This window comes from Scleropages formosus, chromosome 6 (genome assembly GCF_900964775.1).
Source record: "Scleropages formosus chromosome 6, fSclFor1.1, whole genome shotgun sequence".
Lineage (NCBI taxonomy): Eukaryota > Metazoa > Chordata > Actinopteri > Osteoglossiformes > Osteoglossidae > Scleropages > Scleropages formosus.
In genome coordinates, this window is record NC_041811.1 from 1,887,801 (window position 1) to 1,902,035 (window position 14,235).

At 44.8% G+C, this 14,235-nt stretch overlaps 1 protein-coding gene across 1 annotated transcript; it reads left to right on the forward strand.

Annotated features, from left to right (window-relative positions):
- The first annotated feature begins 2,643 nt into the window (after nt 1-2,643).
- On the forward strand, nt 2,644-9,666 carry smtna (smoothelin a). The gene is made up of 8 exons (XM_018746021.1): nt 2,644-3,535; nt 4,309-4,346; nt 6,336-6,480; nt 7,004-7,055; nt 7,155-7,304; nt 7,418-7,541; nt 8,976-9,127; nt 9,261-9,666. The coding sequence occupies exons 1-8, from the start codon at nt 3,439-3,441 to the stop codon at nt 9,406-9,408; spliced, it is 906 nt and encodes a 301-aa protein (XP_018601537.1). The 5' UTR covers nt 2,644-3,438; the 3' UTR covers nt 9,409-9,666.
- The last annotated feature ends 4,569 nt before the right edge of the window (nt 9,667-14,235 follow it).

Sequence of the window (14,235 nt, forward strand, 5' to 3'; positions counted from 1 at the left end):
CTCAGTGGTTTCTTAAATCTGTGTTTTTTTCCTACCAAATGCCAGTTGGTGTGACCGGCTGCTCAGAGATGTGTGCGATGTCATTCATCAGGCCAATTCCACTGGGATGGCGAGTTCAGCAGTTTGTTCTAACCTGGCCGAGAACCATCTGATTCCACTTATTGCCTTTATAGTTCTTACTGAGACATGGAAATGTGATGAAAAATGAACAAGTAAAATTCACCCTGAGGCCAACTGGGATACCAGCAACACTACTCTCTTTACACTGACACCAAGAGTAACTTTGATAACTTCATAAGTGATGGAAAGTCTCACACGGTCATCTATTTATCTAACATTTTTTTCCAAGGAGACTTACAGTATTACTTCACAGACTGAGCTGCTTACACTGATTCAACCATTTTTACACCAGGGTAATTTTTACTATTTTAATGTAAGAAAGTGCCTTGATGAAGGGTGTTGTAGCAACCCCCCTGTTCAAATCCGAACTATTCTGACTACAATGCAATGGTGCTAACCAGTACACTACCTGCTGCCTGTGGGTGGTGTATCTGGTTGAGGTTTTGTCCTCCACTTCACACACCCTAGGGCAGCCCTTTGCCTTCCAGTACAACTGCTGTACGTGTGTCTCCTGCCTAACAGGCCTCACTTGTCCACTGAGAACACACCTTTAGGCAGGGACCATTATTCACAAGTCAAATTACCCATATTTCTCATGGGAAAAAATAATATAAACTATAACACATTTTTTCACCAACCTGAAAATAACTAAAGCATCAAAAGAAAGATTCTTCCAGCAATTAAACAGTGGTTGGAGCTACTGCCTTTGGACCCAAAGGTTGCAGGTTTGATTCCAAAAAAGTACTTAGTACTTAGTACTAAGTACTCCAGGTACTTAGCCTAGAAAATTGCTCTCATAAAGTTGCCCAGTTATATAAATGGGTGAATAGTTATTAGTCACTTGGGGAAAAAAAAACATCAGATAAATGTCTGCTGCCCACAAAACGCAAAGAAGCATCTCCTTAACTTTTACAAACCTCAGTGTTCTCTGCTCATGGGACTAAGATTCAAGATTCAAGAGTTTATTGTCATGTGTACAGTAAACAGTTCGTTACACCATACAATGAAATTCTTACTCTGTGAATCCTCTCAGCAGCCTATGACATAAATTGTAAGTACATAAGGAAAGAAAAACAAGGCGTAAATCACAAATTCACAGAATTACTATTAGTGCAAAAATACAAGAAACGAGGTTATATACATATATAAAGTGTGCAGTGCGCAATGTAAACATGGAAGACCTACATGTGCAAAGTCCTGCAGAGGCAGATTGCGTCTATTCGCAGTTGAAGGGGGTTGTGTATTTGTGTATGCAAGGCATGCGGAGATAGTCTGTGGTCTCTGATGATATTGGCGTTGTGGATATGTATGTGTGTGTAGGAGGGATGGGGGTAGTTGACACCTCTCAGGCTCAGAGGATGAACTGTGTCTGCTGTGATGGGTGGAGAGGCAGTAGATGGGTGTTGTTCACAAGCCTGATGTCCTGTGGGTAAAAACTGTTTTTCAACCTTGAGGTTCTGGCTCTAACACTCCTGTAGTATCTGCCTGATGGTAAGGGTGTGAAAAGGCTATGCTGGGGGTGACTATTGTCCTTGATGATATTAATGGCTCTCCTAATGGTTCTGGCCTGCTATAGGCTCTCCAGTGATGGTAAAGACGTTCCAGTGATGGTTCGAGCAGCTTTCACCACTCGCTGTAGCGCCTTACGATCCTGTACTGTGCAGCTTCCAAACCACACTGTGATAGAGCTGGTGAGGATGCTCTCGATTGCACACCTATAGAAGCTTCTGAGGATTCGGCTTGGCATGCCAAATTTCCTCAGCCTTCTCAAGAAGTGAAGATTCTGATGTGATTTTTTGACCAGATGTGTAGTGTTGTGAGACCAGGTGAGATCTAAAACTAATGAGATAAATCTGAGTCTGTTTTTGTTTTAATTCTAGGTCTTTGTTTGCTACCATGTTTACGAACTTATTCCCTTTTATCTCTGTAATTATTATTATTTAAATTCCTTTTTATTCATATTAGTTTTAAAAATTATTTTGTTAAATTCTCATGAACAGCAAATACAGTACACCTCCTGGAAAAACCACTTATGCATCATTACAACCACTTTGCCATTGTTCTAACCATTAAAACTAGTGTGTGACAGATTTTTTCGTGCATATGTGGTATGAATCAATCTTTTATTGATTATTATCTTTTATTATTATTTTCTTTCATTGAAGATCACAGTTGAAATACACAGAAAAATGATTCATTACAATTTCAAAGCAGAAACTACTTAGTAGGACATTTTCTATTAGAGACATACAGTAAATACCATTTAACCGGAGTGTGTGTATGGGGGAGATGGGAAACACCTCATCTGATTGCTTAGAGTTGGATCAAATGTCCCCAGACCCACATGGGACACCACACCGCACTGCAAAAATCTAATGATAAGTCCTTCAGAGACCCATAGTTCTTAGTGTGAGGCGTCCCCAACAGGTGTCCAAAGTGGCTTTCGACTTTTAGCTGGTTCAGGGTGCGAGTAAATGGGGCGGCTCTGAGTGCGAGGATCCTTTAGCCAGAGTGTCTCTTTTATCTGTTCCCTGTCTGTGTATGGATATGTGTTCATGTGTTCTGGCACATGTCGGATCTTGTGGCTGTGGTTGTGCGTGTATGTGAGTGCGTGTGTATGTGTGAGAGAGAATGTTCCTATGACTCATATAAACATGACATCCCTGCAAAGTTCTGTCCTGCTCAGTTTTGCCTCAATAAGGCAACATGTTCCCCTGCTCCTCCCGCTGTTCTCTCTCCACTCCTCCTGTTTAACCCCCTCCTGCTGCTGCTACCGGCTGCCCTCCACGCACTGCTCTTCAGCGCCTCCTGCTGGCTGGCCTGGTTTAACCCTTATATGCATGAACAGGCCAATGCACCATCCTTCTGGTCCTCTGGATGGTCCCATCATCAAAAGCTGGGGTTTGAACAGCACAGGCTGTTGAGAAGGTCCAACGAGGAAGGAGGACACAGGCAGCCAAATAAGATGAAAGGAGAGGAGGAGTTAATTACTGGAACACAAACCATCCTGCTTTAGAATAAGGGTGGTGGGGCATCCTCCTCTTCCTCTTCATTTATGGATCTGCCTCAGTACGGCCCCTCCTCCACCAGCCCGGGGGCCAATCGTGGAGCCCAGGGACGTGGCTTTTGGACTGAAAGAGGGTTGAGGAGCTGCTGTTAGGAGACACATCAGCAGCCATGTCCAGGGAGATAAGCAGTGGTGAGCAAAGAGATTAGCAGCAGTAACCTGGGAGATCTGGACCTGTGATCAGCAGGATCAACATCAGCAAACCAGGCAATCAGCAGCTGTGACCACAGGCCAAGGAGATCAGCATCGACATGAGTTTCTCCTTTACTATCCAGGTCAGGGACAGCTCGTCCTCCTCCTCCAGCAGGGCTCCTGGGGCGGCGACCTGCAGCGCGGGAAACACCGAAGGCAAGTGCTTATATCTGGCAGTGTAGGTCACCCTGGGTAGATAAAGTATGGGCCTACACTACTACATAGTGTTCATTGCAGAAAAGTGTACACAACGAATTGATGTAAATGAGCATCCCTTACACACCTGTAGGTAGGTGGAGGTCCCACCACCTGGATACAGGTGACAGTCAGTGATGGATGCAGAAATGCTTGTATTCACTTTTTCACATACTCTATCATACTTATTTGCATGCTTGCTTGCTCCCTTTAACTTACTCACTCACTTGCTCGCTCACTTACTCACTCACTTGTTCGGGGAACTCTGTGTGTTTCTTTCTTATGTAGAGCAGGCTGTCCTTTTCACACCCTGGACCAAGCAAGACACCGCAGAGAGCCAACACACAATGCTGAGTCACACATTCTGAATGTAAACACACTCCATGCCCCAGCTTTTCGTGTCCCCGTGTAGTGCTCTCACAAATTAATAAACAATGTCTACATTAAGGGGGTGCGGTGGCGCAGTGGCGCAGTGGGTTGGACCGGGTTCTGCTCTCCAGTGGGTCTGGGGTTCGAGTCCCGCTTGGGGTGCCTTGTGACGGACTGGCATCCCATTCTGCGTGTGTCCCCTCCCCTTACGCCCTGTGTTGCCGGGTAGGCTCCAGTTTCCCGCGACCCCATATGGGACAAGCGGTTCTGAAAGTGTGTGTGTGTCTACATTAATGTTATTATTAAAGGTCGCTGAACTACAGAAACGGATTTTAAAAAGCTCCATGTTCTATTCTTGCTGACAGAGACAAACCCAAAGCCCGAATCAGGACCAGCACTCCAGGTAACACCAACCGGATTTTGATGGTGTATCTGTGTGTGTGTTGTGTCCACACACCTGTTGTACGTTTTTTCAAGGTAAGCCAAGAATGTTCCGGAAGCTGAAGTCAGCGGATTCCATATCTTGTCCATGTTCCTTAGTGACCAAATGGAAGATACAGTGATGTGAAAAAGTATTTGCCCCCTCCCTAATTTTTTAAATTTTTTTGCATATTTGTCCAAGTTAAATAATTAAGATCATCAAACAAATTTCAATATTACACAAAGATAACCCAAGTAAATACAAAATGCAGTTTTTAAAAGATGATTTCATTTATTAAGGGAGAAAAGCTGTCCAAACCTACCTGGCACCATGTGAAAAAGTAATTCCCCCCCGTTAAATTATGAATGAACTGTGATTAACCACATTTTTTGGAAAGCTGAGTTAAATTTCACTTGCCACACCCAGGCCTGATTACTGCCAGACCTGTTGAATCAAGAAATCACTTCAACAGAACCTGTCTGACAAAGTGAAGCACATCTCAAAAAGCAACACATCGTGCTGTGATCTAAAGAAATTCACGAACAGATGAGAAACAAAGTAATTGACATGTATCAGTCTGGAAAGGGTTACAAAGCCATTTCTAAGGCTTTGGGACTCCAGCGAACCACGGTGAGAGCCATTATCCACAAATGGAGAAAACTTGGAACAGTGGTGAACTGTCCCAGGAGTGGCCGGCCTACTAAAATCACTCCAAGAGCGCAACGACGACTCATCCGGAACTCATAAAAGAACCCAGAACAACATCTAAAGAACTGCAGGCCTCACTTTCCTCAGTTAAGGTCAGTGTTTATGATTCAACAATAAGAAAGAGACTGGGCAAAAATGGCATCCGTGGGAGAGTTCCAAGGCGAAAGCCACTGCTGACCAAAAAGAACACAAAGGCTCATCTCACATTTGCCAAAAAACATCTTGATTATCCCCAAGACTTTTGGGCAAATATTCTGTGGACTGGTGAGACAAAAGTTGAACTTTTTGGAAGGTGTGCATCCCGTTACATCTGGCATAAAACTAACACAGCATTTCATAAAAAAGAACATTATACCAACAGTCAAACATGGTGGTGGTAGTGTGATGGTCTGGGGCTGCTTTGCAGCTTCAGGACCTGGACAACTTGCCATAATTGATGGAACCATGAATTCTGTGCTCTACCAGAAAATCCTGAAGGAGAATGTCTGGCCATCAATTCGTGACCTCAAGCTCAAGCGCACTTGGGTTATGCAGCAGGACAATGATCCAAAACACACCAGAAAGTCCACCTCTGAATGGCTCAAAAAAACAAAATTAAGGTTTTGGAGTGGCCTAGTCAAAGTCCAGACTTAAATCTGATTGAGATGCTGTGGCATGACCTTAAACAGTCCGTTCATGCTCGAAAACCCTCCAATATGGCTGAATTAAAACAATTCCGCAAAGAAGAGTGGGCCAAAATTCCTCTACAGCGATGTGAAAGACTCATTACCAGTTTTCGCAAACGCTTGATTGCAGTTGTTGCCGCCAAGGGTGGCGCAACCAGTTATTAGGTTTAGGGGGCACATGGGGCCAGGTAGGTTTGGACAGCTTTTTTCCCTTAAGAAATGAAATCATTATTTAAAAACTGCATTTTGTATTTACTCGGTTTATCTTTGTGTAATATTAAAATTTGTTTGATGATCTCAATCATTTAATTGTGACAAATATGCAAAAAAAAAAAAAAATCAGGAAGGGGCAAATACTTTTTCACTGCACTGTAATCTCTTCTTCAGACTGTCAATGCACACACACATTCATACATACACACTTCATTTTTCTATCTTTCACAAAACACATCAACACCTCGCTGTCTTCAAAGCTGCAATTACTGTAGCCAAACTTAACTGTATAGATTATATATCTAGAGTTATCACAGTCAATGTACCTTTCTGTCTAACCGTCCATAACTGACTCTCGTTTTTCCCCATCCACCTACTGTCACAGCTGGAGGATGCAGTGCACAGTGTTGAGGCCCTCAGCCTGTCCCCTGGTGGAGATCCATCTGAGCCTCCCAGGGCCCCTGGGGACCGCCTCCAAGTAGGAGTGACCCATAGGGAGGCCACTGCAGGGTCACAAAAGAGTGGTCCAGGTGAGGTGAAGGAAGTTAATCTCTCCCTCCATGGTTCTCAGGTTGGCATTAGGGGCTAATTAGAGTTAAAGTTAGGGTTAGGGGTTAGGGGTTAGGAGTTAGGGTTAGGGTTAGGGTTAGGGTTAGGGTGAGGGGTTAGGGTTAGAGTTAGGGTTAGGGGTAGGGCTAAAGCAATTCACAGTATCTCACTCAAGTATGGAACAACAGGACTGTAACCATTACGCTACTCCTAACCTTAACCTCATTCTTTCTTACTGTGAGTAACGTGAAAAGAATTAAAAATGGGAAGTACTCCTGGTGCTCACACTAAAGTGTCTGGTGAGATGGCCACAAATCTCCTTGTACGATTCTTATTATTATTATTATTATTATTATTATTATTATTATACTTACAGGACCAGGGGTTTAAATTCAGTTCCTTTGAAAACAAACTAACGAAATGCAAAATATTTCTGTTTGTAACTCACTGTTTGTACCTTGAGGAGCTCAGTATCATCCTCTCTGTCTTCTTCTGTGTCTGCAGGACAGCAGGTACAGACTGTCCCTTGCTCATCATCCAGAATGGCAGTCAGCAGGTGTGGCTCTAAAGGGTTCTTTTTTGTTTGTTTGTTTCTCTCTCTCTTTCTCTCTCTCTGATCTCATGTGATCCCCATAATACACCTGTTTTCCCTCAGTGCTCTGCCGGGTGCTGGTGGAGCCCGTGGAGGTGTGGCTGAGCTGGAGAGGAGACAGGCGGAGAAACGCAAGCAGATGATGAAGCCCAAGACTGCTGCAGCACCAAGCCCTCGGGCCTGGGCCCAAAAGCTGGAAAGGGAGGCAGGAGGGTGAGGGGAAGTGACACCAGACTGAGCTCCAAAGGAGTGTGTTCTCCTTGTGTCCTTCAAACTTCTGCGCTAAGGTTGTGTTTTTGTGCTCAAGCCCCAGTGTCTCTCCACAGCCCTATGGGTCCAGCTGTGGTGCGAATCCCAAGGACCCGGCGTTCTCCTGGTTCAGGAACCGACAACAAGAATGTCAAGCAGATGCTTCTGGACTGGTGTCGCGCCAAGACCCGCAATTACGAGGTCAGTGTGCTGATCATCATACCCAACTGCAGGCCACAGCTCCTTAAATTGTCTGTCCACACTGAGGACACCTCGGCCTGAGATGGACTGAATTCACCCATCCATGCCACTTATACTCGTCTGAACCTCAGCATGACTGAAAATACAGTGCCTTCAGAAATATTCAAAAGCCCTTGACAGTTATCAACATTGTCTAGATTATAAATAATACTTAGACATATTTTTCAAATCAGCATTTTCATTGTGAACCCTTAAGCTCTCACACTAAATTATCAAAGGCAAAATGAGTTTTTATTTGGTCCTATCTTAATGAAAAAGAAAAACTGAAATGTAATTGCTTGCATAAATATTCAAACCCCACAAATTAATATTTGGTTGAGCCACCTTTTGCTGCAATAATAGCTTTAAGTCTTTTGGGGTAACAGCTTTGTGCACTGTGCACACTAAGTTACTTCTCCCCATTCACCTTGCCAAATCTGCAGCAGGTTGTTCAGGTTGGTTGGATGACTCTTGTGGATTCTAGTTTTCAAATAGTGCCACAGATTCTTAGTAGGATTGAGGTCAGGACTTGACCCTCTGTTTTGGATCATTGTCCTGCTGAAAGGTGAAATTTCTCCTAAACTTCATTTTTTCAGCAGACTGAAGCAGGTTCTCCTGCAGTAATTCTCTGTATTTTGCGCAATCTATTCTTTATTCAGTTTTGATAAGATACCCTGTCCTGCTGATGAAGCATCCCTACAGCATGATACTGCCAGCACCACACTTCACTGTAGGGATGGTGTTTCTTGAGGCCTGGGCAGTGTCAGTCTTGTGCCATGCATAGAATTTTGAATTTTGGCCAAGCACTCTATTATGGTCTTATCTGACTACAAAACATTTTTCCGCATCTTAGCTACGACATTCAGATGCTTTCTGGCAAACTCTTGCACCACCCAAGCACTGTAAGACAGCTACTAAAATTTAGTTTTTCAGTATATGATTTTACAATAAAAATACTGATTGGAAAAATATAAATAACATTTATACATATAATTTGTAATCCAGACAATGCTCTGGATAATTTTCAAGGGTTTTGAATAGTTTTGCAAGGAGCTGTACCTGTAGAAATAAACCTGGAACACACACACACACACACACACAGTTTACAGTAAAGTTTTTTAGTTTTGATAATTATGTGCTGTGATTTTTCACATGATGGCTTTTAGGTATTTTTAGAAATCCTTCTGCAGGACAGCATGTACATCATCTGTCTATTTGTCCATCTGTTTACTTATCTGCCTTTTAGATAGACAAACAGATAGATAGATACACTGATACATAGATGATGGATGGATGGATGGATGGATATGACACAAGACTACGGCAAAACACATGCAGCAATGTAGTAGCAGAGGATCGTTTCTTTATACATGGTCTCCTGTCTCCATGGAGCAGAATGTGGACATCCAGAACTTCTCGTCCAGCTGGAGTGATGGACTGGCCTTCTGTGCCCTGGTTCACAATTTTTTTCCTACGGCCTTTGACTACAGTGCACTCCAGGCCAGCGAGCGTCGAAACAACTTCCACACAGCCTTCAGGGTGGCAGAGTCAGTGCCATTGTACACACACACACACACACACACACACACACACACACACCCATGCTGTGCACATTTCATGTAAGCTCTGCAGTGTCTTCCCAAGGGTCACTTTTCATCTTTGTCTGTTTTTATTTTGCAGAGAGTTGGCTGACTGCCCCCCACTGCTGGATGTAGATGACTTATTGCGGATGGAGGAGCCGGACTGGAAGTGTATCTACACCTACATTCAGGAGTTGTACAGGTGCCTGGTGGAGAAGGGCCTCGTCAAAACCAAGAAATCCTCTTAGAAGACCTGACCCGGTCATGGTGAGGGCAGGTCATAGCAGTGGCATCACAACAGGAGATGCGGGTGGGGCTAAGACCTCAGTAGGGCAGTAATTTCTTGGTGTTTTAGTGTGTGAGACCTACTGTGTTCCATGTTTAGTGCTGTGTTCAGGGCTGCATGTTCATTGTATCAGTGTAGTTGACATCACATCATCAGTTGTGTTTCAAGTGTTCAAAGCTGTGTCAGTGTTTAGCCTCTGAGACCTCAATAAACATTACCGTGTGCAGTGTGTAAAACCGGTGGTTCCCAACTCTTTTACATTTCATGACCGGAAGGTCCCCCTTGACAAAAACACACACACGCTGTCTGAAACATACAGACAGACAGTACACTGAGAAAAAGTAAATACGTCCACATACACAGAGCAAGGGCTGAGGGTCTCAAGATTACAATATATCACTTTTCTGATCATGTAGCCCTTTCTAATAACTTCCAGATGGTTATATAGATGTTCCAGAATTCACTGGAATTGTTATGAAAATTAAATATCAGTTTTTCAAGTGAGAAAAATTTAAACACTTCCATCATCCACTTTTAGAGGATTTGGGATAGGATTAGGAATTAACCATAACTAGTTCATACCTACATAACTCCACTACTACAGGAACTTCAGGTGTAGTCCACAACATTAAAATACATTTCTTTGTCAGAATATGTCAGAGTAGTCCTACATCTATTTATCAGTCGGTCTATGTCCCTACCCTCACCTATGGTCATAAACTCTGGGTGATGACTGAAAGAATAAGATCATGGATACAAGTGGCTGAAATGAATTTTCTCTGCAGAGTGGTGGGACTCATTCTCCGTGACAGGGTGAGGAGTTCAGCCATCTGGGAGGAACTCAGAGTAGAGCCGCTACTCCTCCACATTGAGAGGAACCAGTTGAGATGGTTCGGGCATCTAGTAAGGATGCCGCTTAGGTGCCTCCCTTTGGGGTTATACCAGGCATGGCCAACTGGGACAAGACCCCAAGGTCAGCCCAGGACCCGCTGGAGAGATTATATCTCCCAGTTGGCCTGGGAGTGGCTGGATATCTTCCAGGTTGAGCTGGAGGAAGTTACAGTGGACAGGGGCGTCTGCGCTGCTCTGCATTCCCTATTGCCACCGCGACCCTAGTAGGACAAACGGGTAAGAAGATGGATGGATGGATGGATGGATGGATGGAAGTGCCTGGAGAGGCTTTACATTTAAAACACAGTTGACACATCCCTGGGAACATACTGTAAAGGCGCACTGGACTGAGATCAATTCCGTGAATGAATTTGAAGTTTTTTCCTAGATGCTGAGGGAGGTGCACACTGAGAAGACTTCAGCACATAGACGACCACTCACGGTCGCTAAATTGTCACTTCAAGGTCCTGTTCACAAATCTCCCTCAGTGCATCAAAAGAGCAAGTGCCAGCATTTGATAAACTTGTATATAATTCAGAAAACATGCCCCTGGAATCATTTGGTGTGATGAGCTGATTCTCAACTTTTGTTAGTTGTGTCCATAATCCAGGGCAGCAAATACCTATAACTTGGTCACTTCATTGCTGCCCTGGATTATGGACACAACTAACAAAAGTATTTATTTCTTAAAAGGTTGAAGCTCACCAGTGATTCATCTGCAAAATAAAAATGATATATCCAATACCCCTTTAGACAGCCATTTCGGGAGTCTGATGTGGTGAATTGGTGGGGGTAGATCTGGGTTTTGGTTCCCCTGGTGTCTCTTAAAATCTATTCAAGGAAGGCGAGTGTTGAATATGAGAAAATTTTTTGGATAAAGATGGGATCTTAGGAAATTTCTGAATGAAAAACAAAGATCTTAACAGTCTTGGGTGGGATGACTCCATACCCACCCACAGCAACTCTGGTCTAGCCTGGAACTAATTAGTTATTTGTTTAATCTGTACAGTCCAATAGTAAAATCTTGTATTCCGCACAAAAGTTCCACCCTTATCTTTAGGTTGATAAAGTTTAGATAACCTAATTGGCCTTTTATTGTTCCAGATGAAGCTAGAGATCAAGATTTCTCATTTTTAAAAAAAGGTGGCCTGGTAGATTTTGGAACAGGTATAACAACCAAGGTAAAACACTCATACAGACTGTGTTAATTCCACCAAATATTGAGATCAGTAAAGAAGTCAAAGAAAGTTAGGTCGGAAACACACCCCCCTGTGGGCGGGGGTACCCCCTGTCTCTCCCTGAACAAAGGCCATGCGAGAGTATATTACTGAAGCACTTAAGGCAGGCTATATTCAACCTTCCACAACACTAGCCTCTACACGTTTCTTTTTTGTGGGAAAGAAGGACGGGGGCCTGCGTCCCTGCATTGACTATTGTGGGTTGAACCCTATTATGGTGCGATACCCCCATCCTCTGAATTTGATCACTGCAGCCTTAGAATGAGTGCATAGTGGAAAGATTTTCATGAAATTGGACCTTCGAAGTGCATACAACCTAATCGCATCAGGGAGGGAGATGAGTGGAAGACCGCTTTTAGCACCACCCTGGGTCATTATGAGTATCTGGTCATGCCTTTTGGTTTGTCTGACACACCCTCAGTGTTCCAGGAGTTTGTCAATCATTTACTAGGAGACCTCGTGGATAACTGCATCCTGGTGTACCTGGATGACATCTTGATCTTCTCCAAGACCTGGGAACAGCACATCCTCCAGGTAGGGACAATGTTAGAATGGCTCCTGCAAAACCAATTCTATGTCATGGGAGAAAAATGTCTCTTCTACGAGTCAAGAGTGCCGTTCCTGGTCTACATCCTGAATGATATGGGCGTGGCTATGGACCCAGAAGAGGTTCAGGTGGTGATTGACTGGCTATAACAGAGAACTGTTAAGGCTTTGCAATGATTCCTGGGTTTTGCCAACTTCTATAGGAAATGCATCAGGGGTTTCAGCTCCATAGCTGCCCCCGTCACGGCCCTTACGGCACCTAAGCAGACCTGTCTGACTTGAGGTGAGCAGGCACAATGAGCGTTGCTAGAGTTGAAGAGTTGCTTCACGATAACACCAATATTATGACACCCAGACCCCACACTGCCATTCATGGTGGAGGTGGATGCCTCAGACGTCGGAGTCAGGGCTGTGACCCACCAAAATTGTACCTCAGTGCGTACTTCTCACGAAAGCTGCCTCCAGCCGAGTGGAGCTATGACATTGGAAATTGAGAGTTCTTTGCTATTAAATTAGCCCTGGAGGAATAGAGGCAGTAGTTATAAGGGGCCTCGCACCCCTTCGTGGTACTAACTGACCACCGTAACCTAAAGTATCTTCAGAAAGCATGCCGGTTGAACCCATACCAGACCCAATGGGCCTTGTTCTTTACCAGATTCCAATTTACTGTATCATATCAGCCGGTCTAAGATCAAAGTTTACTGTGCTTGCGTTCTTGGAGTTCTGCTCTACGGAAGTGAAACGTGGACTTTGTATGCCCACCAGGAGAAGAGATTGAACACATTCCACCTGCGTTGCCTCAGACACATCCTCCAGATCTCGTGGAAGGACAAAGTTACTAACAGTGACGTCCTTAATCAGGCTGGATTGCCAAGCATGCAGACCATCCTCAGGCAACGCAGGCTACGGTGGCTAGGGCACGTCTGTCGGATGGATGATGGAAGGATCCCGAAAGACATCCTGTATGGGGAACTGGCCTTTGCTGTACGTCCAACCGGACGGCCTCATTTGCGCTTCAAGGATGTGTGCAAAAAGGATTTGAGAGAGCTTGACATTAATGTGAACGGCTGGGAGGAGCTGGCAACTGATCGTTGCAGCTAGAGGCGGGAACTTCATCAAGGTCTGGGACGTGGCGAACAAAAGCTGCGACTACAGGCTGAGGAGAGGCGAAGACGCAGGAAGGTCAGGCTTCAAGTGGAACATATGAATGGCACCCAGCACATCTGTTGCAACTGCGGCAAGGACTGTCACTCTCGATTGGGCCTTCACAGTCATGGCCGGCGATGCAAACCACCATGAAGTGGACAAAACCAAGGCGCAATTCCATGGTCTTTCTAGACTGATGGATGCCAATGAATGATCAGCCGGTCTCTAAGAACATGAAGGCCGATGCCCTATCACGGCTGTCTGCCAGTGATGCCCCGACCGAAAACCCCGAACCGATTCTACCCGAGAACTGTGTTGTAGCCTTAATATGCTGGCACTTCTTTCAGGAGCCCAGTCCACCCATGGTACCGGAAGATAAGAAATATGTGCTTGTGAAAATGCAACCAACACTCCTGCAGTGGGCTTATGATTCTCCCATGGCTGGTCACCCCGGCATGCGTCGAACACTGTCCCTCCTCCAAGGGAGGTTCTGGTTGCCCTCCATGCAGGAGGATGTCCAGGAGTACGTGGAGGTCTGTACAATCTGCTCCCAAGCTAGAACTCCAACACAGAGATCTGCTGGCTTGCTGGAACCACTGCCAGTGCCTTCGCGGCCTTGGTCTCATGTAGCAGTGGACTTCCTAGTAGACCCCTTTCAGATAGTAAGACTGTGATACTAACCTTTATTGACTGATTTTCCAAAGTCTACCACCTGATCCCTTTGTCATGGTTGCCCACGGCCCTGGAGGTGGTGGAGGCACTATTCCAACAAGTCTTCTGTCTATACGGTCTGTCTGAGGACATTGTGTCTGACCGTGGACCCCAATTCACCTTGCGAGTGTGGAAGGCATTCTCCACAAAGATGGGCATCTTGGTGAGCCTCACCTCTGGCTACAACCCCCAGTCCAATGAGCAAGTGGAGCGACTACAACAGGATATCAGTCGCTTCCACCACAGCTCCCCTTTGA

What these genes read in the sequence shown, in the direction of transcription:
- smtna (XM_018746021.1), top strand. Translation starts at nt 3,439, where the DNA reads ATGAGTTTCTCCTTTACTATCCAGGTCAGGGACAGCTCGTCCTCCTCC. An exon ending in GTCACAAAAGAGTGGTCCAG is followed by an intron (nt 6,481 to 7,003) that starts GTGAGGTGAAGG and finishes CTGTGTCTGCAG; the next exon opens with GACAGCAGGTACAGACTGTC. An exon ending in CTGGAAAGGGAGGCAGGAGG is followed by an intron (nt 7,305 to 7,417) that starts GTGAGGGGAAGT and finishes GTCTCTCCACAG; the next exon opens with CCCTATGGGTCCAGCTGTGG.